The sequence below is a fragment of the Pleurodeles waltl genome, chromosome 1_1 (genome assembly GCF_031143425.1).
Source record: "Pleurodeles waltl isolate 20211129_DDA chromosome 1_1, aPleWal1.hap1.20221129, whole genome shotgun sequence".
NCBI classification, from domain to species: domain Eukaryota; kingdom Metazoa; phylum Chordata; class Amphibia; order Caudata; family Salamandridae; genus Pleurodeles; species Pleurodeles waltl.
The window spans coordinates 851,476,800-851,504,474 of NC_090436.1; the positions used below are offsets into that span (position 1 = coordinate 851,476,800).

Genomic DNA, 27,675 nt, shown 5'->3' on the forward strand with positions numbered 1-27,675 from the left:
AAGTACTTCGAAAAAGTAATTACATACTTATGGTTAAGACAAATGCCAAATATTTTCTCTTGAGCATTGCAAAGAGATTATACAAGGGACAATATTTAGCCAAAACACCTCATGCCGGTGTTTGTGCCATAATATTTGTTCAATCAAAATATCTTAAATGTACGCTAGAGAACAGCCGCACAGGTTAAAAAAAAAGACTGCTCTTACATGTAACTATTTAATTTTATATACGTTAAATTAATGAACAAAGGTTTTCAACAAGGCATAATATAAAAGATGCTACATTAAATGAAGAAGAGTGCTTACTAAGAAAGTTTGTAAGAGTGATTTATGTTTTACTAGGCAATAACATTAAGATACTATGACAAACATGACACATATTTATTTACAAAGTTCAGATATTTATGCAAAGGTCTTTGTACAAAATGAGGGTGAAAGTTAGGTGGCCAAGGGGTTTGAAAACTGAAGCGATGAGTCCTGGCAGCTAACTTGAAGGCAGGTGGGGCGTATGGAGACATAACTTGAATATGAGGATATTCTACTAGGCCTAGACAGAACATGCAGATTTTACTCAGCAGAATTCTGCGCTGTTACATAAAAACTCTGTGAGATTCTTTGGAGTTCCACAAGCAGGTAGGAATCAGCATGTCGCACAGATTTTCAGGGCCGGGGGCTCATTCCATGCTGAGAAATCACAGCAAACCGCACCACACCGCGCACAAGCGGGTGCTGTCACTTGGGTTGGTTTTTCTGCAGCTTGAGCAGATTTTATATTTGAGCAGCAGCTTGAACGTGAACTGTCATAACCACCTGCGTTGGGAAAATTGCACTGGGTCTTAGCACCTGAAAATAGCATTATGGGACAATAACTCTTGCTTGTGCTTGCTAACTAACTGTTGGTGAGCTGCACATAAGAAAAAACTCTGTAATACGGAGGTCAGTGGAATCTGGCTGCAGCTCTGCGTTACTTGTGTTACATGCGTAGCGGGCAGTGGCCAAAACTCCGCCAACTCTGCCGGTGAAGCAGAGTTTATCACCCAGGCTGAGTAAAATTCCTGCCAGAGATTTGAAGGATCTGTATTTTTAGCAAAATCATGTTAGTTTGTAAAAGGGAGAATAGGTGACGTTTTGCAGAGTGCTCCATCAGTGTGGGACATTATGGAAGAGGATCTGGGAGAAGGAGTAGCTGAAGAGCCCAGTTACTGTTACTGAATATTTGTCTGAAATGTTTTTTAGGTACTATTTGCGTATGGACAGCCAACTGACATAGTAGCAGTAGGTGGAAGTAGGCATGTGTCTAGTAAGACTTCAGAGCTCCCTATTTGGTAGCACAGTTGATAAACTTAGGAACAAAAATGGGACTACGTAACCTTCCACAAAATTCCATGGCCTTGATCGAGAGTACATCCAAGCAACGGCAAACCATGAGATTCAATGGCTGAAAGGGACTGGCCCAAAACCCACTTTCTTTCTGGGCTGCTTTTCTCTACTTTTGAAGGATTGATAACATTTAGTTTTACAGACAGCTAACGTTGCCTGTGGGCAAATATAGGGTTAAAGACATCGGAGATCGTTACCTTGCGCTTGTAAGGCTGTGCTGTCCTGATAAACTGTGAGTGCATAGTATTATCAGGGGATCCAAGTCTGCTGTTCATCTGACTGCTGAGCTGAAGGTTCCGTTGGGATAAACTGAGTGCCAAGCTTGTTGTCGAGTGACTGCCAGCTCCCTAGGTACAAACAGTGAAATGTAAAATAACGTGGCTCACTGCTACAGAGAAACGTCTATTTCTGCACACTTAAGTCAGTGTGCAAATGAACAATCATTTAAACCCAGTGTAACGCAAGTTTGTGGAAACACATCTGATTTCGATTGACCAGCTGAGAACTGAAACACATTTGATGTGTACACTCTGAATTGCCCCTTCTGATGAGAATGTCTTGCAACATTGTAGTTCAAGCTCTGTACCGGATGATCACAAACCAGGGGTAGATCTAACAAATGCCACCCACCATGACACCGCTGCACATGCTCTCTCTCACGTACTATAAGATCTTTGAGACCTCTTGAGAAATCTACAAGGCTTTCAGCTTCAACAAGCCTGGATAGCCAGAGACAAAATAAACACTACTGGATGCGTTCATGCAACCTATAGCTCTGTGCTGCTCAGAGTTGAAATATCTAAGGTTATAAAGGAAGGAGAATGAAAACTAGCCTTCTGTGCTTCAAAACATTGAAATGGCCTACCCACGTATCTCGTATTGGCTCTGACCAGCTTGGCCTTAATGTGTTGTGGCTTCCTTTTTAAACATCTTCCCACGGCTGAGATCTGTCAACCTTCATTGTGCCTCGCTGGACCTTCAAGCACCTCTTTCTTCAAACAACTTTCATTCAATACCCTATGATCACCCACAACCATTGCTCCTTACATTCTTGACTAAATTTTCTACTGCCTGATGTTTAAGATGTCCACAGAAGCTTCTTTAATGATTTTTTTACATACCTATTGAATAATCGTTTTAGGTGTGACCTATTCATATAGGCATTGCACCAATGGCGTAACATGAATGCCATCACTAAAGCCAAGAAAGAGCTTTAAAAACAGGATAGTGTTGTCTTAATCGCACACAGATACGAGTGTCAGGAGTTGATCAGCACCTACCTTGCCTTTCCTGTATAGGCTGTTATACAAAACGCGAAAATGTTTCCGAGTGTAGCTGCTGCGGTATGCTCCACCAATGAGATATTCAATTATTAAACCAACATCAATTAATGATATCTTGTAGTCTGATGGAAGGGTGCTCTGCAATTGAAAAAATGAGATTTTTTTTAACAACCATATAGTTTAGCATTAGAAAACCTATTGCCTTTGTTTGTGATTCCAAGTGTCTGCTTCTCGCATCATGACACATAACACACATCAATCTCGAACATTGGGCAATCGACTCTGCCAAAGCATGTTCTTTTCAATGCCTTCTCACTTCCGCCTACCAAAAAACCTCACAGTCACAGAAAACCGGGTGGTCAATCCTTGTCTCGGTCCTAAATACAGCTGCTATAATATGCTCAAAGATTACCTCCCATGCTCTTTAATGAAACTCAACCAACAAGCTACTTCCCAACCCTACCACTTCAGAACACCCTGTGGCCGGTCTACCTCAAGTCTGCATCAACTGATGTCTTGCCGTCAAGTAGCAACTAGGACTATTGTGCATTATCTAAAGATATTTTGTATTTGTCACCCTAACCGTTAATGACACCACCAGTTTTTCAAAAGCACCCACATATTTGTTAACGATAATTATCCTGTTCTGCTATCACATTGAGATAAGGGGGCACCCGAGGACATAGCATAAAATATATCTTTAATACGAGGCTACGTGTGTCAAAACTGAAGAAGAGTGTCTGGGTTTTAGTTACCATCCACACCAGTTTATATTTCTTGTTCTCATTAAGTTGTTTTGCTCAAAGGTCATGATCCCTAAGGAGAAAAACAAATTCTCAGACCAGTAACTACAATTCCACTTTAAACACGTTTTAATGCTTCCTGACAAACTAACCTCAATCTGCTGTCGATGTATGGTGCAAATATGGCCCCAAGTGCTGAAATGAAACTATGCATGCTATTTTAGGGACGAAAAAAATCAGAATCTTCACATCCTTTTTCTGTTTTTAATTCAAAGGGAAGGGGGTGCTCCGAAGCTTGCTCGTCTTTCTATCCACGTTAACTGAAACATTCGTTTTCATTTCATGTAGCATTCTTTACAGTCATTGGTCTATATGTAAATACCTTCATTTCAGCATTCATGAAGTATGGGTTTCGGAGAGTAGAGTGGGTATGTATCATACACACTACTCACAACTCACTATGGGGGTTATTCTAACTTTGGAGGAGGTGTTAATCCGTCCCAAAAGTGACGGAAAAGTGACGGATTTACCACCAGCCGTATTACGAGTCCATTATATCCTATGGAACTCGTAATACGGCTGGTGGTATATCCGTCACTTTACCATCACTTTTGGGACGGATTAACACTCCTCCAAAGTTAGAATAACCCCCTATATATTCAACGAAAAAACTTGTGCCATCACCATGAACAGTTTTCTCACAAATTATGTTATTTCAAATGTTACAGTGATGTTTTCAATAATGCTAAAGAAAATGCCATGAGTGAGGTAATATGTGGGATAATCAGTTCTGCATGGCAAGGGCACCAGTTTTAGTTACCTTTGCGCATGACATATAGGGGGTTATTCTAACTTTGGAGGAGTGTTAATCCGTCCCAAAAGTGACGGTAAAGTGACGGATATACCACCAGCCGTATTACGAGTTCCATAGGATATAATGGACTCGTAATACGGCTGGTGGTAAATCCATCACTTTTCCGTCACTTTTGGGACGGATTAACACCTCCTCCAAAGTTAGAATAACCCCCATAGTTACAAGAGATAACTATACCTGGTGAATTCCAGTGTTTTTTTAGTTTAAAGCATTACATTGTCACTAAAATGTTTCAGCTAATTATAACGTCACTTTAACCTTTGTTTTTTTCCCAGTGAATTTCCAGTTTTTTTTTTTTACTGTAATGTAATGTTTTATTACCATACATGAAGCCAACCCATCCTCCACATATGCCTTTGGCTGTTCATGGCAGGGTGTTGGATGCAGGCCCTGGGCCTACATCTAAACCCTGCAGGCAGCCAACACCTCACTGCGCACAGCTGGCATGGGGTTGACCCTAGGGCCTGAGCTGTGGCCCATCCCCTCATGCCACACACAACCTTCTACAACACTAAAATATAAAAAGTGAGCCTATATGATTTTATCAAGGTGTGAGCATATCAATATAGACAAAGCCAATATATCATCTTTCTCCATAAATCACCAATACTTGTAATCAAATGTATATTTCAATGATCACACAATGTAATGTTTACTAATACTGATTACAAAAACATGTTTAGGAAAGCTTTATTAAAAAGATGTCTGTGACTTTTTAAATATTATATTTTGTGGGTGAAAAATGTTAAAGTAAATATTCAGAGACATATTTGTGTTTTTATTAAAATAAAACAAACATGTTGCTGAGTCTTTCTTTTACCATTTTAGGCCCATAAAAATGCAATCATAAAAACAACCACAGAAGGACCTTGGACTCCAGCTGAAGAGCATAGAGCACAAACTAAAAGTGCTTTTTTTAAAAATGGTAAGCGCTACTGGAGTCATGGATTCAATTGCCCAGGAAACTTACAGCTTTTAAAAAAATGTTTCGGGAGGGGGCTGCTGGATTCCCTGCTGCCCTCTACAACTTTAGAAAACAATGCTAGACGGTGCCCCTGCCCTTTCTAGGGACATCACCAAACTAAAAACAAAACAATTGTAAATGGCCTTGGGAGGGCATTATAAGACGCTCTTTAGTGGGAGCAGTGAAAAATAAATGAGTGTCTCTGGTTGCTCAATTGTTATTCACTCTTTTACCCTTTTTTCTGTGTGTCCCAGTCCCACCCGGTACACTCATTGTTTTTTTCACTTTGAGGGCTGTGGGGGAGTTCCAGGGCCCCTACGGCACAGTCTGTTCCCTGCCAGCAGCTCCATTTCACAGAGCCACGCAAGAGCAGGCATTTTTTTATATACCCAGCGTAGACACCAACCCAGCTCCCTGCTCTTATAGGAGCAGTCATCTTTATTTTTAACTTTTTTTAAGTGGGGTGTCCCAGTGCCCACAGCAGGGCCCTCATTGGGGACTGTCGGGGGGGGGCTGGGCCCTCGCAGCCCTGCCAGTTCCTCTACCTGCACCCATCCTTGGTGCAGCGGCAGTCAGCATTGCTCCTATCTGGTGGAAGCATTTTTCTTTTGCTTTTACCGGGCAGGAGCAATTCACTGACGTTCCCTGCCTGAGAGCAAGGGCAGGCATAATGTTTTGTCCTCCTACCTGGTTGAAGCTGGTTTGTGCTTCTGCCTGGAAGGACCACAAAACTTTTTCCCTGCCCACACTCTCGAGCAGGGAAATAAATGGTGCCTGGCGGGGGGGGCAAAGGGAGGGAGTGGTTGGAGACACCGAGACACCCTACCTCAGCCAGCCCTGAGAGATGGGTTCCCAAGGGCCAATCAATAGTTCTGGGAGAGGGGCTGTGTGCCCCCTCCCTATTTCCAAAGTTACAGCCCAAGGGAATGGGGTCCAAGAGGCCTTTTCAGGCATAGGGAGGGGGGCCCACAGAAATGTCCCTTTTCAAGATATCATCCCCGGGGATTGGGATCCCTAGGGTATCTTGGGGAGTGAGGGCACATGTCTCCCCCAAAAATCATAAATGCACCATCCCAGGGGCCTAGGCCCACTCCGGGATGTGTGTGTTTTTTAGGGTGAATTTTCGGCAACAATTGTTTTTTTTTTTTTACAAAAACTTTATTGGATCCAAGCAGGGACCTCACCACCAGGAGTAGGAGGAAGAGTATCCCTACCCTGTCTGCTTATGTCATTTTTATGTGTTTCCTAAGACTCGAGACTGAGTTCTAAGATGGCTGCCTCAACATCTTGTCGATGTGGTGGCAGCTAATCAGATCTCATCATGGCAACTGTCAGCTTTGCAGATCCTCCGCGGCTTGATGTATACAAAGTTTATGAGCCATAATTTCTTAAAAACTACTGAACAGGTTTACAGGAAATCACAAAAATACTCTTCCTGAACCAAGACTAAGCTTACTGACAAATTTAGTGTACATCCATCTAGCGGTTTGAGCTGTAGCTGTGTCTAATGTTCCTATTGAAAAATAAATGGAGAAAAATCATTTTAGGACACTCCCAACCCCCTTTTCCATAATCAAACAAGGCAAAAAAGAGCTCTTTTCTGGAAAGTTCATGGAGATTCGTCCAACAGCCCAAAACGTATTAGCAACACAAAAAAGGCATTTCCTATGGAAACACAATCCTAACTATAATCGTTGCCATTGGTTAAAATATTACAGGGAGTTACAAGAAATAGGGATTTTTGGGATTTTTGTCCCTTAAAAACTTTGTGCCCATCTGATTAATGTTAGCAAAACTTTGCAGAACGGCTGCCCCCTGTTTCACTGTAGGAGTACTGAAGGTTTTGTGGCATTTGGTTAATGGGGCGCAAAGAAAAAAGAAGGGCCCCAAAACACGGTTCAAATCCAATGTATTTCACATCAATTTTTTTATTTTGTTCAAAGCAAAAACAGCAAGCCGGATTTTGCTGATTCTCAGCAGCATTAGATATGAGGGGGCACAGATGATTATATTGGTTACTGCATGTAAGTAGAGTAAGTATTTCCTAAATTATAAGGTATTTCAACTTAGTAATATCATGTAGGACAATACTACTAAAAGTAGCAATGAAGCCCAAAAAATAAACTAGGCTGCATTTGAAAAGTTTCAGATTTAATACATGAACAACTTAAAGCCCCATTTATGTTTACATGATGATGAAAGTCTATAAACAAATATATAACAAATAGAGTACATCTTACTCTACATAGGTTTTCTTTACATGCTCTCTGGCTCACAAAATAAAACTATGCCCAACAAGCCTAACAAAAACCATCTCTCGTATGTACTCCTGTGAAACAAAATGGAAAAATGACCTAGCAATGAGCTACACAAACTACTATTTGGTAGACATTATGATTAGGCACCAGGAAAAAAATAATCTCAATTTTTATAACAATAACAATGATTACTTTTCATTCACTTTGACCTCCATATGTAGCACAATCCTACTAAAAGTAGCAAGAAAGCCCAAAGAATAAACTAGACTGCGTATATAAAGTTTCAGATTTACTACACGAACAACTGAAAGATCCATTTATGGTCACAAGCTAATAGAAATCTATAAACAAATACATAATCAATAGAATACATCTTACTCTACATAAGTTTTCTTTGTGCATTCTGGCTCACAAAATAAAACTTTGCCCAACAAGCCTAACAAACAGTGGTGGCTTTTCCACTATGGCGGAGGAGCATCACCTCCCCAACCAGCAGCGACTGCTGAAAATCCTTTCTTTACCTTGTGATAGGGGTGGTGCATTGAGGGTGGCCAGCAGAGGGGAGTGCACTGTGCACTCCCCTCAGAGCTCATGTGTGTTTGGCCGGCTGTCTCGGGCCGACCAAACACACATGCGCACAGGGCTCTCTCCAGCCCAGCAAAAAGAGCCTGCACAGGCTCCCAGTCTGCCTGGGAGAGCCCTGCCTGGGCACTCACAGCCAATCCTGAGGCTGCTTTGAGCAATCTCAGGATTGGCCATGGGGCTGGCAGGAAGCCTGTGCCTGCGTGCAGTGGAGGAGCCAAGAAGCGGCGTGGTGCATGAGCATAGGTAAGTTTTTAAAAAAACATTTAAAAAATATTATTAATTTCCCCTGCACGCCTCCCTACCCCCAGTAGTCCCCAAAAGCCACGACTGCTAACAAAAAACATATTCCTTTATGTACTCCTGTGCAACAAAATAGAAAAGTGACCTAGAAGTGAGCTACACAAACTACTATATGGAGGACATGATAACTGGCCTTTAGGAAGAAAAAAAAATAATCTTAATTTTTATAACAATAATGATTCTCAGTCACTTTGGAATTCATATGTAGCGCACTCCTACTTAAAGTCGGAAGGAAACCCATAAAATACACTAGACTGCATATGTAAAGTTTCAGAATGACTGCATGAACAACTAAAAGACACATCTCTGGCCACATGATTATGTAAACCAATAAGCACATACATAACAAACACAATAGATAAAAAGAAAGAAATTACTTTAAATCTGATTGCTACTCTGTAGTTTTAGTTAGTATTCTCAAAGATAGGAATTCCTCTGACATTAGCCCCCTAACAACTTTCCACCCATTTGACAATTCACTACAAAACTTTCTAAACCTATATCTTGTTCAACATTTTAATATGCTGTAAATTTTATGGTGATTCCTTATGGTAGTGCAAAGATAAAAGGAAGGAGTCCCGAAATGCAGGATTTTACATTATGTACCAAGATGATGCTTTTAGGGCACTACAGTTAAGTAGGGTAAATATTTATTTAAGTTATAAGGCATTTAAACTTAGTGATATCTGTCACTGCAGTACTTTTGAGGAATTACACAAAGGTTTGAGAAAATAACCTGGCACACCACAGTAAACCTATTTAAAAATACATAAGCATATATAAATACATTCTGTACTTATTACCACGTAAATAAAGAGGTAATTGGTAGGAACCTAATACTACCTATTGCTAAGGCCCTAACATTTAACACAACCAAAGTGAAGTAAAAGCAATATGGCTGCCTTTTCAATCTCCAAAAACTGTTTGCCATGTACCTCAGTATACTTCAAAGTTATCACAGTATTCCATGGCCCAAGTATAGCTAAGGCCTAGCTGTATTATTGGACTGTGGTACTCTTGCATGGCTCATGGTGTCACATGGCCAATGCAATACTTAAGTCACATTTACAAAGAAACACAAGGACACCCGATGTGTGGCGCTGCGTTGATTGATAAATCTAGAGAAACTCAAGACAGCTCAATTCACTCTTTTGCATTACTCTGTACAGCTTAATCTACATTGCTGCTAAATTTCACATACATCAGTATCCCACACTCCGGTAGCCACTCCAATATGCGCTATTCCACTCTAAGCGACTCCACTCCATGCCTCTCCCCTGTGTACAAGACTTCACTGTACGCCATTACACTGTTCGCAATGCCATTGTATGCCACTCCAGTCTGCATCCCTCCACTCTACACCACTCCACTGGACGCTACTCTACAATATTCTATTTCACTCATACACTATTCTACTGTACCCCACTTCACTCTACTCTAGTCCACCGTATGCCACTCCACTCCACTCCACTCCACTGTACCTTTTTCCACTGAGTGCCACTATATTGTACACTTCTCCACTCTACCACACTCCAGTGCATGTTGCTCCACTCTATGCCACTTCATTCTATGCTATTTGATTGGACCCCTCTCCAATGTATGTCACTCCACTGTATGCTATTACACTCTACTCCATGCCACTGTATGCCACTCCAGTCTACACCGCTCCATTATACACTACTGTGGTGTAAACTACTCCACTATACACTATTACACTCTGCACCACTCCACTGTACAACAATCTACTCTCCACCACTTCATTCTACGCTATTACACTATACACAACACCACTCTACGCCAGTTCACTCTACGCTATTACACTGTCTGCAACTCCACTCTATGCCTCTTCAGTATACGCCACTCCACTGAATGCCACTCCACTATACGCTACTCCAGTATATGCTATTACACTCTACGCAATTCAACTGTGTGCCACTCCTCTCTAGGCTATTCCACTGTATGGCACTCCATTGTATGCTACTCCACTCTACACTACTCTAGTGTATGGCACTCCACCCTACGCCACCTCATTCTATGCTATTCATATTAGATGCCACTCCACTGTATGCTATTACACTCTACCCCACAACACGGTAGGCCACTCCAGTCTACACCACTCCATTATACACCACTCCACTCTATGTTAATCCACTATACACTATTACACTCTACGCCACTCCACTGTACAACACTCCGCTCTATGGCATTCCCCTCTACACTATTAAACTGTACACAACTCCAGTCTACACCAGTCAACTCTACGCTATTACACTGTCTACAACTCCACTGATCGTCTTCTCAGTGTACGCCACTCCACTTTATGCCACTCTGCTATATGCTACTCCAGCACATCCTATATCACTCTACCCAATTCCACTGTATGCCATTCTACTGTATGGTACTCCACTCTACGTCACTCCAGAATATGCCACTCCACACTAACCCACTCCTTTCTAGGCTATTCTATTGGACGCCACTCTACTGTACTCCACTCCACTGTATGCTATTGCACTCTACTCCATTACAGTGTATGCCACTCCAACCTACATCACTTCACTATATGTCACTGCACTGTATGCTACTCCTGTATATGTTATTCCAGCCTAAGCCACTATACTGTATACCACTCCACTCTATACTATTCCACTGTAAGCCACTCCACTACACACCACTTCGCTCTATGCTTCTCCATTCTACTCCAGTCCACTGGATGCCAGTACACTATATGCTACTTCACTCTGTCACACTCCACTGTACGGTACTCCACTCTACACTATTCAACTCTATGCAATTCAACTCTACGCCACACCTCTGTACTTCACTCTTTACGCTATTATACTCTATGCTGCTCCAGTGTACTCTACTCTATGCTATTCCATTTTATGCTACTCCACTCTACGTCACTCCAATGTACTCTCCCCACTTTAACACCACTCTACAATACTCTACTACACTCTGTGTTGCTCTACTAGACTCTACTCCACCCTATCTCTGAACAATCCACTGTCCAAATTTGCACTAGACTCCATGCCTGTACACTCTATTGTACAGTACTTAACTCCACTCTACATCAGTTTCAAACACTGTATAGCACAGCAATCCACTATCCTATATGAAACACCAATCCAATTAATAACTGTTTCCTCGACCCTACGCTATACTACTTCAATACATACCACCCCATTCTATGCTAATCAACTTCACCCCACTCCACTCTATGCCACTCCAATGTACACCACTCCACAATATGCCATTCCACTGTATGCCACTGCACTCTTCTATACTACACTGTACAGTATTCAATGTACGCTATTCCACTGTATGCTACTCCACTTTAAGATAATCCACTCTATGCCACTACACTGTACACCACTCCACTCTATGCTGCTAAATTGTTTTACTCTACTCTGTCCCCGTACACTCCACAATCCAACTCTATACTCCACTCTATGCCTGTATACATTCTATTCAACTGCACAACACTTTTCTATATGACACAGCACTTAACTCTACTGTTTGAGACCCCCCCTCCAATTTATAACAGTTTATGACCTAAGCTACACCAGTACATGCCATTCTATAGCACTTTACTCTATGACACACCAATACACTCCATTGTACTTTACCTCCAAACTGTGTTACACTACTCCACTTGACTCTACTCCACTGTACAAGACTTTACCTCATTCTACACTACTATACAACAATTCACTCTCTGCAGGTCCACTGTTTCATTACTGTAATCAACGCAATTCCAATCTACAACACTCTGCAACACTCTGCAACACTGAATGCCACTCTCTGACCGTTTACTCCTATATATACACCCCTTCACTCCAATGTACAGCACTCTTCTATACTGTATGCCACTGTACAACACTCTACTCCACTCTAGTCTTTGATACCCTAGTCCACTATACAACACTGTATGCAACTTTGTATGCCACTGCACCCCACGTTACAAAGTTCTACTCTTACACAGTACTCCACTCTACTCCACTGTGTGCCACACCAACATACACCTCTCAATGTCATTGTACTCTATAACACTGTATGCTAATCGGCTATACCACACTATACAACACAGTACTGTACTCTCCACTCTTCAAAAATCAACTAGACTGTATTTCACTGTTCTCTACTGTAGTTTACATCACTTTCCAATACTGTACAGCACCCCACTACACTAAACTCTACTGTAAAACGCAGTACTCCAATTTATGACACTTTACTCAACTGTATGCTACACTACTCCACTCTACTGCACTCCATGTACACTATAATCTACAACACGCCACTCCACTCTATGATACTTTATTCCACTCTACAGTACCCCACTCCAGTGTACTCCACTCAACTATACTCCACTCTAGTACTAATTATTCTACTCTACACCACTGTACTACACTCTGCTCTACTCTGCTCCACCATCCGAAACTCTACTCCACTGAACTCCACTCTATAACACTGTACTACACTCAATGCCATTCTACTCCACTCTATGCCCATCCAGCCTATGCCACTGTACCACACAGTATGACACTCAACAACATGCCACTCAACTTCTCTCTATGATTCACCACTCTACTATATGACACGGCACACCATTCTATGACACTCCACTTGACAATACTCCACTCTATGACACTCAACTTCACCCTACTCTATTCCAAAACACTCTACTCCACTCTATGACAGTCTAAGACACCCTACTCTACAGCTCGGCACGCCATTCCACTGTAGAACTCGCTGCCCTAGTCTACAATACTTAACTCCACTATATGAGATACCATGTTTCTACAGTCTATAACACTTTACTACACCGTACGATAAGCTACTACATTCTACTATACTCAACTCAATTCCAATCTACAATACTCCAGTCTGTGACAATAGACTTTACAACACTCTCCTCCTCTACTGTACTGTTGGACACTCCATGTACCAGTTCTCCACTTGTGACACTGGACTCTACGATTTAAACACAGTTTTAATAAACAATTAAAAAAACATTGATATTTAATGAAAAAACAAAGGTTAAAGCTTAGTTGTAATTAGGAAAATGTATTTTCCCTATACAAACCATGTTTAAACTACACAAACTTTGAAAATTCTAAAGTCATAGTCATACCTTTAATTTACAATTTAGCCACCACCTTCAAATTATTATAAATAGCAGATGTAATTACACACTCTTTTCAGCTCGCTAACCAGGCAACAAAGTTGGTGTAATTCTATTCAGTAATTTGGGCTGTAGTCGTGTCTAAAATCCCTATGGTAAACTGCATAGGGAAACTGCATTTTGGGACCCCCCTTTTTCTCAGTCCCCAATTTACGGATCACCCTAAAACTTTACAAACAGCAGCTGAAGTGACTGGCAAACTAGTTTTGACAATTTTGTGAAGATTTGTCAAACTGTGCCAAATTTATGAGCAAAACAAAAAAAAGCTTTTCATAAGGAAACTAGGTCCTAAAGATAACTACCTACTGGCGACCCCCAGTAGGTAACTTGTTCAAAAATACATATGTATACATTTCAAACAATGGATTGGTGAGGAAAGATAGCGAGTATCAATTCAAATCAGCACCTCTCACTGTGATGCTATAGGTAGGCAGAGGGACCAGTGCTTTAGGCATCAGGTTATTTAACATGTGCCTGCTCATGCATGGCGGCCATGTTTTGGGAAAAACACTTGGAAAAGCCAGTAGGTCTGCACCAGATTATCAGAGACTAACTGGCTTTTGCTAATGTTGCCCTTGCTTTGTTTTCAGCCTTAAATGTGGATATTCCAATCAAGCATGTGAAAAGGGGTATTGTGCATGAAAGTTAACATCAATGATTAAAAGAGTATTTCTGGTTCCTTGCTCTGCTATCTAACTCTAACCTGCTCTAACAATGACACTGAGATATTTCTTTACTCAACTAATTTGATGTGTGGCTTGCTTTCACGAGAATTAAGAATAATCTGTAAACCAGCTATTTATGTTTTGTAAACACACAAAAGCAATTGCAAGCATTCCCCCATCACCATTTGTTCCTTTGATGTGCCAAACTAAGTGGCAAAGGTATGCCCGGATGCGGGTTCCATGTTCACTGTGCCACTGACATCAAGTTACACCTAACTAAAAAGCCCCAATCAGGATGAAGCCAGTCTTGGGTTGTTTGTGTTGTAGTTCAGAAGGTACTTGGCATGGCAAATGGGGCTAGTCTCGACTTGGAGCAGGGCAAGGCTGGGACCCAAACTGATGTAGGATAGTAGTCTAAAGAACAATGGTTTGAAATGCTACACTGAGTGATTGCTAGTAGTTAGGCAAATTGGAAGCATTTCTCCCATCACCTTGTGTGTTGGATATGGGCTGTCTGTCTAAAAGCATTGGATCCCATCTGCTCTAATTAGAGTGAATCAACATCCATTTTACTTGTAAACTTGTAAGCAGTGAAAGGCACATAGTGCAGAGGAGATGTGCTCAATTCTGTACACATTGAAGATGAATCCCTTTGCAATTTGCAGGAGCCTTTGGTTGAACAGACTACCATACATGGAATTAACGTACTCCTGTACTGAGGTGCCAGCATAAGAATCAGTACAAAGCACTGTTGAAGGATTATAGTGTGCCCAGAAGGCGTGACTTAATCTTCTTAATGAGTGAAATTGATTGGCCTGATGGCCCTCCTAGCCCCAAGACACATGATGATTCAGAGCAGGTTTCTAGATATGAACCACAAAATAGTGCTCCTCAATTTCATATAGTAATTAGAAACGTTTCATCCTAAATCATAGCGATACAACTAAAAATGAAGATATTAACTTGCAGAATGCTCTTGCTAAACATAGCATCTGTTTTCAGAAAACCTGAAGCTGCAAAAGCTTGTTTAAGGAGGCGTGTTCTATAGTTTGCTCTCCAGCTAGGAAGAAAAATTACACATCTGAGTCATCTGGCTTCCTGTGGCAGTGCAGGGCAAGTAAGAAGAAATCCAAACAAATACCTCCTCCACTGAGAGAGGACATTTCTGAAGTGATCATTTCTCTACTTAAAATGTTCTATTACGTCTACAAGTCTCTTTATTTCTATTTTTTTGGAGCGTGACATAGTCCTTCATTGACGTTGTATATTTCAGATCACACTACACATAGGCAGTAGACCACTCGCCACATATTGTGGCATGCTGCTCCTTTCTTCAGTTAATTTATCTAAAACTGGATAAGCACCCTCGGTGACATATATTTTGAACCTTACATCAATGGTGAGTCCTTTATACATAATCTAATCACTGTTCCTATGATTGCCAAAGGTCCACTGATGGAAGGGGAACAAAATGTGGTGCTGAATCTCAAATCTATCATGCATGGATAAAGCCAAAAGGTTTATTAATAACATTAGCATTTTATAGTAGAGCGACAGAAGGGAGGGACCCAGTAGCCAGAAAAGTCCCTAGATGTAAATTAGTCCCTTTTTCAGCTTAATGCAAGCACTTGAGCGGAGATGGAGGGATACATTCAATAGCCAATAGCATTAGGTTAGAGTAGAAGCTTCACTGGGCTGAGCCAGGACGTGATTGACAACATCTGAAGCCAATGGCTGAAAGAGGAAGGTGGAAGAAAGCCATAAATTGAAAGGTGAGGACCCAAATAGTAATCTCTTGTATTTTCTTGGCAGCAAGCCTGGCTGATAGCTGTGCTGTCAAAGCCTAGGCCTGCAAGTGTGTGAAGGTAGATAGGCTCTTTTTTATCAGGTCTGCTTACCACATGAGTAAAAAATTATGAGAGCTGCTAAACTCAACTTTTCTTGCTTTATCAATAGACATATCTCAATTTCCTGTTGGAAGTTATTACTGATCTGGGCCAACATTAAAAGTATCACAGTATTAATATTTATCAGCCGTTAGTACATTATGGCTATGAATTCATAATAAAAGATATAAACATGGTTGCATCTTTAGGCAGCATCCTTCAAACATTTTTATAGTTATACTCCTGCCCCCAGAGGGGGTTCCCGAATGGGGTCATTTCAGCTTGCTACTCTGTGCTGCCAGGAATTGTCCCTCCACATGACAGTCTTGACAGCAGCAGGCAGTCTTCTGAGATGCCTTCCACAGGCCCTGAAAGTAAACTGAAGAGTAGGACTGAGGGTCCTATTTTTAAACCTTGTGCTTTCATTGAAGTAGACGTTTCTATAAAATTACCATTGAAGTGATAGAATTTTCCTTTTTCCCCTGCCTTGGCTCCAGGCTGGCTGCATGAACAATGCTGTGGTGACAAGTCCTTTGTGTGAAGGCAGGGCACAGCGTATTCAGTTTAACTCAAACGAAAATGATCAAACAGACATTGCTGGGAATATTGTCAGAAATGGAATCAACAAAAGTAGCAGAAAAGGGCTTCAACAAAGTCCTGGTTTATTTTGGTCCTTTGCTCATGGCAGGTGCTTCTATAAGGTGAGATCAGGTAGCAGGCTAAAAAGTATGTAAGGGTTCCATAGGAGGCAAAGGAGGTAAAGTACTAGTTTAGGTAGATTGTTGAACATTGTTAACTTATTCCTGCATCTGAGCTCAAACTTGCTTCAGAAATTAGTGATTACAAATATATGTAGGGTTAATTAAGGTGTGTATAAATTATATAGTAATGTGTCAGGAAAGCAGTAGAAATTACCTTTGTTTTAATGGAATGAACATGAGCAGTTTTAAAGAAAGAAAGTAGCTAACTGGAGTTAATAGCAATACAGTATATATGTGAGAAATTGGGTTGTTGGTTGGATATGTGGTTGACAACCCTGCTCAAGCCACAGCTACAATCACAGTCAGGGCGAACCACAAAAGTCACTAAATTAGCCTCTGCTTAACCTTCTGGTAGCTAGACACAAAAACAGTCTGGCTTAACTGAGAGGCAATTTGTAAAGTATTTATGCAGGACACAAACAGTATTAAAGTGAAAATACAATGCAAGAAAAATCCCACACAAATTAAAAAAAACATAGAGAGAATTTTAATACACTTAATAAATTAAGTGTCTCTTGTAATGTACATATTTATATACTTTTGGATTGAATGTTTTGTTTTATTGTATTGATATTATTACACTCACTTTCATCTATTCATGCTGTCCTTGCATTATTACTGAGGGGTACGGGGTAAATATGTTTTCCTACTGCATCTGATTGTGTGTACGGTGTTCGGGTGGGTGTGTGTGGGTTGCATGTGTGTGTCACTCTCTTTTTCCTCCCACCTCCCCTGTGTGCTAGGCAGCTGTACTCACTGTGGTCGTCTTCGCCATTGTTGGTGTTGGTGGTGGAGCAGGACCTAAAATATTATGGCCAATATTTGCAGCTCGGGCTCCAAGGCGTTGTGGTTCTTCCCTGTATTTCCAAAGGTGAGTCCTTTCCCTTCTGAGGTCTGTTTGCGCCAGGCTTTTGATGTTGTTGGTACAGCCCCAGAAAAGGTGGCAGTTTCAGGGGACATAATACGGTGGGCGGAACTTTGACTTCCACCTGGCTGTAGGCGGCTACTGCCGTGGTGCCTGTGGTTTCCGCCCTGGCGGTCGGTGTGGTAAAGTGGCTGTCTATCTGAGTTCTCACCGCCATGGTCATAATTTGGAGGCAGTTACCACCAGCCTGTTGGCGGTATTACTGCCACTTTATCACCAACTGCCAGGGTTGTAATGAGGGCCTTAGTCTATTTTTGGAAGTCAAAAATGTCCAAAGGGACAAAACTGGAGGTTGTAACAGACCAGAGCTCCACAATGCCTGATACCCCTTTGGACCACTGAACAGGAGTTGTTGCTGGGAAGAAGAACATAGCGAGAGCTGCAGTTGTGTCAGGCCAACCAGCAATGCACCTTGAGCAGCTAGACAAACAGGTTGGTCCCAGTCTCCTCTCAAACCAGTTTTTAGCCAAAATTGTTCTATTTCGGTCATTTTGGATTTTGGCTGTCTGGGTGCTGTTATCATCGCGAGGAGGGGGCCAGGACTGGATGGGCGCCACTTGGAGGGTTAGGGCTCACTTAGGGGGTCATTCTGACCCTGGCGGCCGGTGACCGCCAGGGTCACCGACCACGGGAGCACCGCCAACAGGCTGGCGGTGCCCCGTCGAGCATTCTGACCGCGGCGGTTCAGCCGCGGTCAGAAACGGAAAGTCGGCGGTCTCCCGCCGACTTTCCGCTGCTCGGGAGAATCCTCCATGGCTGCGGAGCGCGCTCCGCAGCCATGGGGATTCTGACACCCCCTCCCACCATCCTGTTCACAGGATGGCGGTAGGGGGTGCCGCGGGGCCCCTGGGGGCCCCTGCAGTGCCCATGCCCATGGCATGGGCACTGCAGGGGCCCCCGTAAGAGGGCCCCACAAAGTTTTTCAGTGTCTGCAAAGCAGACACTGAAATACGCCACGGGTGCAACAGCACCCGTCGCACCTTCCCACTACGCCGGCTCCATTCGGAGCCGGCGTCCTCGTGGGAAGGTAGATTTGCCCTGGGCTGGCGGGCGGCCTTTTGGCGGCCGCCCGCCCGCCAGCCCAGGGCAAATCTCAAAATACCCTCCGAGGTCTTGCGACCGCGGAGCGGTATTTTGTCGGGGGTAGACTGGCAGGCGGCCTCCGCCGCCCGCCAATCTCGGAATCACCCCCTTAATCTGGGTCGAGGTGCAGATTCAAAATGGTTGGAGCCTATTCAGTCTCTGAGGCTCTGATCAGAAGGCCAGCAAACTAGCCCTTAGAGTCACTCTGGTAGTACTGGGTTCAAGAAGTGGAATGGGCAGGACTCTGAGGGTTCAAAACAGTCTTTCCAGGTTCAGCAAAACAATCTTCTGAAGTATACAGCAGGCCGCAGTAGCAGGCAGTCTTTTGAGAGACCTTCAGTTGCAAATGGGGCTGTGCCCAGCTGTGCCCAGCACCGACCCTCCCACTGAATGCCCATCCAGGCACACCTAATCAATCTATTGTGTGGCCGCCTGAGAGTGGAATAAACAAAGTCCCACTGCTACCTACCCCAAGTCATATGGCCCAGAAAGAGGCTGTAGGCACCAAAAAGTTAGGGCAGGAAAATAACAACTTTCTAAAATTGCTTTTTTTCAAATTGTAACTTAAAATCCAACTTTACATTTTTTTTTTTGTTTGTAAACTTTGTTTATTGGTATTTCTGTAAATGAGAAACAGCCAGTACATGAATGGGCCCCTCGTCACAGGGTGGCCATCCGGATCTATACATTCTAATAGCAGTGAATAATAATCATTTACATAGCCACTTCGCCCCTCTCGTAAACAGTACACATTCCTGCAATCTGTACCGCACTTTCGCCAGGTCCTTCCCAAATACAGTTACCATTCTACAGTGAGGTCCGACGGTTTCCACATCTTTCCAAACAGTACCAAATAAACTTTAACCAGTTCAATAATAAAAAGAAAAATAGAAAAAAAATGGCAAATCAAACAACAAAGTGTGCGCTGGCTTAATAAGCAGTGGTTCAGTGGGGTAAGCAATACATGTAAAATTAGGGTAGGTGTCAGGGAGTTTGAGTTTGGCGCCCGCCCATCCCTCCTCCCACTGGTATGATGTAAATCAAACCCAGTTGAATTCAGTCAATCGTAGTCTCCTGCTGTGCCATCCTCCTTCAAGGCAGCATCTCTCCCAGCCCCCAAGGCCGCCCGCCCCCTTTAGTCTCATACATCCCCTCCACCTCCCACCTCCGAGCCTCCCATTCTTCTAGTATCTCACTCCAGAGTGGTGCTAGAGGTCGTATCCCGATCCTCATCCCTGCCCAGCATCTGTAGTTCGGCCTGGGCCCACACTGACACATCTCGCCTCCAGTCCGACAACTGTGGGCCCAATGGGGACTTTCAGGCCATGGCGATCCGCCGCCTGAATAGGACCAAAGTGAGATCCAGAAACCTAGTGCCCCCCCCTTAGAGGAGGGCCTCTTATGTAAGCCCAAGAGGCATAGGTAGGGGTCTAAGTTCAACTGTGTGCCAAGTGTTTCCCCCACGTCATCAAGTACTCCCTTCCAACCTCTCTGTATGGCATGACACTCCCAAACCACATGATGGAAACCTGGGTCCACCGCATCACATCTAGAACAACCTCTGGGTTCTTCGCTATATATTACTCTGAGCCTATGTGGGATGAGGTACGTTTGATGTACAAAATTATACTGACTATATCGAAAACGTGTATTCCTGGAAACACTCCGGGGGTACGCTAACACTTTCTGCCATTCCACTTCCATCAAGTCTTTGCCCACTGCCTCCTCCCCTCTCGTCCGCAGTCTCTGCAAAAAGAGCAATGTAGCCGCAGTGAGAGCACCATACAGTCTAGTAATCAAGTGTGCCTCCTCTCCTGCCGTCAATAGGAGGTGCAGTATAGCATGTGTTTCTGGCTCCGCATTCACAGTAGGCCATATTCTACGCATAGCCAACACTAGCGTCCTATATGTCAGAAATTGTCCCCTCAGGACCTCACTTTCTTCTACGAGCTCTGGAAAGGGGTGTAAAATTCCCTCCCTAAAGAGATCCCCCAATGTCTGCACTCCCACCCTGCTCCAGGTCATCAACCGCCCCCGTGACAAGGTGTGTCCCCACGCCCCCAAAGGAACACCAGACAGTGGCACCCCAGGCAAAAAGGCCTCCTTTGTACCTGTACGCTTCAGCCACCGTCTCCAGCAGGAGAGAGCCACCTGCAATAAAACAATCCTTTTAGGCATGACACCACAAGCACCCAGCAAGCCGGCCAAGAGATGATCCGGATGAATCACTCCACCGGGTATGGTCAAGTCCTGCCGCTGCCTCCACGCTAACCATCTAGCCACCCATTGAAGTTGACTCGACAAATAATATAGCTCAAAGTCTGGTACAGCTAGTCCGCCCTCCGAAGTGGGTCAGCGGAGGGTGGAGAGGGACATCCTCTGGAGACCCCCATCCCACAAGAGTTCCCGAAGGAGCATGTTCAGATCCCTAAACCAGGCCGCTGGTATAGTCACCGGGATGTTGGCAAAGTAATACAGCAGGCGAGGTAACATAATAATCTTAGACAACGCCATGTGGGCCATCATTGAAAGCTTTAGAGAGCGCCAAAACGCCTATCCAACTTTACCATTAAAGAGTATTTTTAATTGCACTTTATCAGACACTAAAAAAGCCCAAAGAAAAGTTAGCACTTATTAAATGTGATAAGGGGACCCAATGTTATCCTATGGGTAAGGTAGGCCTCATTGAAGTGAAAAACGAAATTAGGAGTTTTTCACTACCAGGACATGTAAAACTTAAAAGGCCATGTCCAACCTTTACATTTAATGCACCCTGTCCTGTAGGCTACCTATGTGATAAAAGGGGAGTTTAAAGCTTGACAAGGAGTTATTTTGCCAAGACGAATTGGCAGTTGAAAACTTCATTGAGGCTGCAATAGCAGATCTGCGACATGTTTTAAGGGGCTACGTAAGTGGGTGGCACAATAAGTGCCTACTAGTAGCATGTAATTTACCAGCCCTGGGTATATGGCAACCACTTTAGTAGGGATTTAAAAGAAAATTAAATATGCCGATTACGTATAAACCACTTTTACCATGTTTTAGGGAGTGCATGCAATTACTTGAGCATTGGTTAGCATTGGTACCATGCTAAAGCCAACAAAAACAAATGCAGCAAAAACAGAAGGGATGAAGGCAAAATGTTTGGGGATGACCTTGCAGAGAGGGTTATGTGCAACAATATACGAGATATTGCAACAGGAAATGGAATCATTAAAGAGTCTATAGAAATTCAGATGTTGGATCGAAAATGAGTATGTGCCTTGTTTCGGGGCAGTCTCCGCTCTTGTGATGAAATCTCCGCACTGAGCACTAGAGTGTGGAAATTCCGCCACAAGTGTGGAGGCTGTGCCACGAGCATAGAGATTCTGCCCTGCAAGTGGAAATTCTGCCACAAGTGCAGGGACTCCACAATCATAACTTTACCAGTCACAAATCCCTTTGTGAATCAGGCCCAAAGTAATTTAGTGTGAATAAAAGAAAGAATTGTATGAACAAGACAGTATCTCTCCAATTTTAAAGAAATAAACAAAACACTACTACAATTCTTCACATAAACAGAAGGACAGTGTTATTTGTTTGTGATGTATGTTCGTGCACTTTTTAATCAAAACTTTTTTTTTTTTTAATGTAATCTCCTGCCATAGGCGCTAGTGCACAGATCACATGTATTGGTTTCATTAATTCCTCTATTCAGATGATTACACATTTGACAAAGCTAACCTCCTCTACAGGGAACTTTTCACACTAGTCACTTGCATGAATCCTTATGAACATAATGAGTTTCATAAACACTAGTACAACCTGTCTAAAGTGTTAATATTGGTGCAGAAACGACATATTATTTTATAGGTTTTCGTTTCTTGTTATTCATATCAAATACCACAGTTTGTTTAGCAGCAGTGTGATAAAGGCCATTTGTTAACAATCATTAAATCCAGGTGTTGATGTTTGGCAAATAGAAAACAACAGCACTTCAAGTGTGAGGTGTAGAAAAAAGGGAATAGCAATGACAAGAGAAATATTGCACAGAGACAAGGTATAAACAGCATGTGCACATTTGAGCATTCTTATGTTTGTGGGTGTTAGCACATTAAGGGTAGCCCTATTGGCTTTGAAAGTGCTTGTGGTCAATGTGTATGAGGTATCTAGACCAATTCTGTTTCCATGTTGGCATGGGAGGGTGTTACGGTCATGATTTCAATAGTAATGGATAATTGGCCTAACCAATCCAATTTGAGAGCATTAAAATTGTGTATGCATTGTCATGAAACCAGACCTAGGCTAGATCCCTTTTCGTGGGTAGATGAAGAGTTTGTTGTCCGATAGGAAGGCTTGTGGAGTGAAGTGTATCTTTGTCTTTTTACCACTGGCTGTTGAAATCTCTCCGGAAATTTTAATTCCAAGAAGAAATTAATTAATTTATGGTATAATCAAGGTAGCAATTGATATAACTCTTTTTGCTGCCCAGCGGGTGGTATAAAATGTTCAACCTCAGCAGTTTAGGAGTCATGTTTGTAATCTTCTCAGTGAGGAATTATAGTGAAAAGTGTATTAAGGTAATCCATAAACATTTGATGGAGCCCTTGTAGACAAGAGATACCTCCTGACAGTTTTTAAGCTCTGTCAAGTGTGATGATGTTGTATCGGAGTAGTCGGATAAGATCAACCATTGGTCAGGAGGGATAGCAGAAACAACTTATAATGAAAGCAACAAATTGACAGTTTTGGGTGAGGAAAATTGAGTGTTGATAAAGGCTCTGAAGCATCGGGGTTGGTGTGTCTTGGGGTCTCCCAGACTGGTTATGTCCAGTAAGGTATAAGGGGGAAGAAAGGTATAGAGAGGCGGACCTCGGAAAAGAGTGCTTGTGCGTGCGTGATAGAGAGTGTAATTTGCAGAGTTGTGTTATAGATTCACTTTGATGTTAATACGTTTTGGGAGCGAACAAGATAATTATGCTCTCTGCCATTATCTTACTTAACACAAACACATTTATATTCTTAATATTATTCCTTGTATCTGCTCTGATTATTTTTGGAATACGAATTTAGAGTTATCCCTAATGCTACTCCTTCAAAAACAGACTGAAAAGATCACCTTCAGAGACCATACTTGCTAACTTTAATGGTTCATGTGAACTCAATTTTTAATACATTTGCCCCCCCAAAAAGCCCCATCCTAACTTCTTTCTCAACTCCTGTGCATTAGAGAGAAGAAGCACATCACCCCAATTGTTCAGTTCACAGATGGGAAAAATGAAACCAAATAGCCACAGGATGGAAAAAACACCAGAAATCAGAAGACAATCAAATCTATGAAAGGGTAATTGAAGGGTACACGCTATCCATAAAGAATGCAAAGGTATCTGAACTAATTCCATTTCTATATCAAAAAGCCAAACTAGCAAACTTTTTAACTGGTTAATACTAATATTTACCCAGCTCATTGTTATTCAGGTTTAAAACCTACACCGCAATTATGTGAAAATCCAATCTAATTTTTTTCCGTAATAAATCTAAATGAGAAGTACCCCTCCCTTCTGCCTAGCCACATCTTCCAGACTTTTTCATCTCTTTCTCTCAAATGAACATCTCCTGTGTAGTACGAGTGTATTCTCGATTCTCTGATGTCTCCTGATTCTTCATCTTTCCCAGATCCATCATTGTCTCTATCTTCTCTCTTCGTAATAACTCCTTATAACAGAAGTCTGTCACTATCCAGTGAAAAGAAGCACTGGCAAAGCCAGTAAGACTCCCCGTTATACCCGGACTCAGACCGAATGCCAATGGGCCAATATTTGCCAATGCTTTTTTTTGGTTTTGCCTTCACGTACACAGAGCAGTGATGTTGTAACTTTTTTTTTTTATTAAGCATACGGAAAAGCATTCAAGGATTGCTGCCAAGTATGCTCACATATGCATGCACATGCAGTGTGTCAATCTTTGACTGATTTCTCTTATACTTTGTTAAAAATACATCTGTACCCATCTTGGAGTCATTTTTCATAAAGTGTAAGAAAAGGATTCCAAGAAAGCCCTGTGCACGTGCATACACGAAATGCCATCTGGGAAGATTTTCAAACCCATTTAAAGAGGCCCACCCAACCAACACAGCAGCATGTTGCAGACGTAGCAAAGGAGGGCAAGTGGACACTGAGGAAGGGGAAACTCGTACATCAAAAGAGTGGGAATACAGGAAAGAAGAAGCAGGAAGAGCTAACAGAGAGAGAGACAGCGAGAATATTGGTCCTCATCATGACATTGGCAGTAAATCCCGCTTACTGCCACGGTGACGGCTGCCAACATACTGCCGCGGTGGCGAATATCCATTCGTTATATTATGACACACACTCACCAATCCGACAGAATACTGCCACATACACAAATCTGCCAGCCCAAAGATCAGTGTTGAACTGTCGGGACCAACACCCATACCGTTACGCCAACAAAACAATGCCCACAACACCATGATCTGCGAATCACCACGGTGGACATTCAATGGCAGTAAACCTTTGGCGGTACACACTGAGGCACTCAAAATGGATGCCCAAATACTAAATCACACAACATTGGCCACTACCAAAAACACACGCCTAACACTCATACACACACCACACACACCCACAGCACTATAAAACACCCACCCACAAACCTTTACGAATACAAATTTTTGCCACCAGACTGACACCAAGACCACTGCGACAAGACATACACACCACATACACCCATACATCCCTCACGCACCCCACTTTCCACACCCAACCACAGTACCCAACACCCACACACTTACACACACCACACAACACCCATGTCCCCACAAAGGCACCCCCGTTTCACAGATGAGTGGAGGAAATAGTCAGGGAAGAGCCACAGCTGTTTGGAGCACAGGTACAGCAAATATCCATTGCAAGGAAGATGGAGCTATGGCGGAGAACTGTGGACAGGGTTGTCAGGAATAAGGCCATGCGCAGTGCAGGTCCCACCTGAAACTCTGCTGCGCAGCTCTGCGGCGCTTTATGCGCACCACTTGTCATCCCCTCTTGTTCCAAAGGTGACCATCAGCGTCCTCTGCCCTGTGGCAAAGCTCATAGAGCTGCAGGTTCAGGACATTGGTGGACAAGATGCACTTATCAGTGCTATTCCATGAAGGGACTACAATTCCCATGTTTTTAGAGGCAGCAGCCTTCTTGGGGTGTGGCAGGCCTATAAAGCCCAGCCACACCCAAGCACATTGCTCACTATTTTGAAGACTTTGCTGCAGTCAGTCCTCGTGGGGGTTTCTCTGAAGAAGAGAAGAGTTCCTGCATGGCAGAGTGACATCCAATCGAAGTATCCTTGTTTCCATGGTGAATTAAAAAACAAGTAGGTCGTACTCGTAGCGGTAAGGCCTTGATGAATCAAATTTTGGAGGAAGTCGTTACTTCCAGAAGTAAAGCGCCCCTTAGCACAACGAGCAAAGCGTTTTCAGTTTCCAGACTACAGCGGCCTTGGCACGACGATCAAAGGTGTTTCAGAGCACAGGGGTAAAGCGCTCTTGGCACAGCAATTCAAGCACTTCAGTCCACAGGTGTAAAGCACTCTTGGCACAGCAATTCAAGCGCTTCAGTCCACAGGTGTAAAGCGCTCTTGGCACAGCAATTCAAGCACTTTAGTCCACAGGTGTAAATCGCTCTTGGCACGACAATCAAAGCGCTTCAATCCACAGGAGTAAAAGGCTCTTGGCACAACAATCAAAGTGATTCAGGCCACATAAGTAAAGCGTCCCCTTACATAACGAGAGTAGCGCTTCAGGCAAGACAAGTAAAAGCGCTTCCTGGTATTATAAGTAAAGCGCTTCAAGTTCAATAAGTAAAAACGTTTCGGCCTTTATAGTTGTGAATGTGAAAGTATTTTTGGAGATGAGCAAATCATAGTTTTCATTGTTTTTTGGAAAGCATAATATGTGAAAAACATATTTAATTCTTTGAGATTATCTAGGTCATGATCAAAGGTTTATGTTATGAATGCATAGATGTTACAGGATTGATATTCTGAGTATGATCATAGTCCAAAGCTCTTGCCATCTCTTGGTTCTGAGATCGTAGTTTATTCTTGTTCCATGTTTCAAAGAAGGGGCTTTGCCCTCATTTCAAAAGGGGTCTCCATCTGATATATCGGAGATGCATTTAGTCAAGAGTCTATTGATGAGTTACATTTCTATGAATGAGTAAGTGCATATTTGTTCTAACCTTTTCTTTTCAGATCTCTCTCCCTGCTGTTCCCTATCCTAATTTCCTTCCCCCCCCCCCCGACTGGCTTCATCATAACCCTGTGCTATAATAGCTTTCTGAGTTGGTGAAGCCGAAGGTGGGCCTTTTGTTCAGCAATGTGAAGATCCCGAGGAAAGGACACTGTGACAAGGGTGAACGCCGTGGAACAGCAGCCAAGAACAAGGGATGACATCAGGAAGAGGTGGAATGACCTATGGGGGAAGGTACATTCCATAGTAACAAGGCACCAGCTTGCCATACAGAGGACTGGCGGTGGACCCCCACGTCCTCCCCTACAGCTCACAGCATGGGAGGAGCAAGCCTTGGCATTACTACATCCTGAGGGACTCACTGGAGTTGCTGGAGGACTGGACACTAGTGAGTCAACATTTACTACTTATCAACCCCCATACTTGCATGCCATCTCACACCCTCACCCTCACCCTCACTCCCATCATTCCACTCCATCCCACACACTGCACTACACATATGACTAACCCCAATGCCAAGCCCTGCATGCAATACCAGTGCATGGAC

General features: G+C 42.9%; 1 protein-coding gene across 1 annotated transcript in view; it reads right to left on the reverse strand.

Annotated features, from left to right (window-relative positions):
• TRPM6 (transient receptor potential cation channel subfamily M member 6) overlaps window positions 1-27,675 on the reverse strand; it is a 1,083,502-nt gene that overhangs the window by 472,965 nt on the left and 582,862 nt on the right. Inside the window, exons 14-15 of the mRNA XM_069229129.1 lie at window positions 2,661-2,801; window positions 1,578-1,727 (exon numbers count right to left, since the gene is read on the reverse strand). Of these exons, the coding sequence (XP_069085230.1) occupies window positions 1,578-1,727; window positions 2,661-2,801 (291 nt within the window). The remainder of the gene's footprint in view (window positions 1-1,577; window positions 1,728-2,660; window positions 2,802-27,675) is intronic.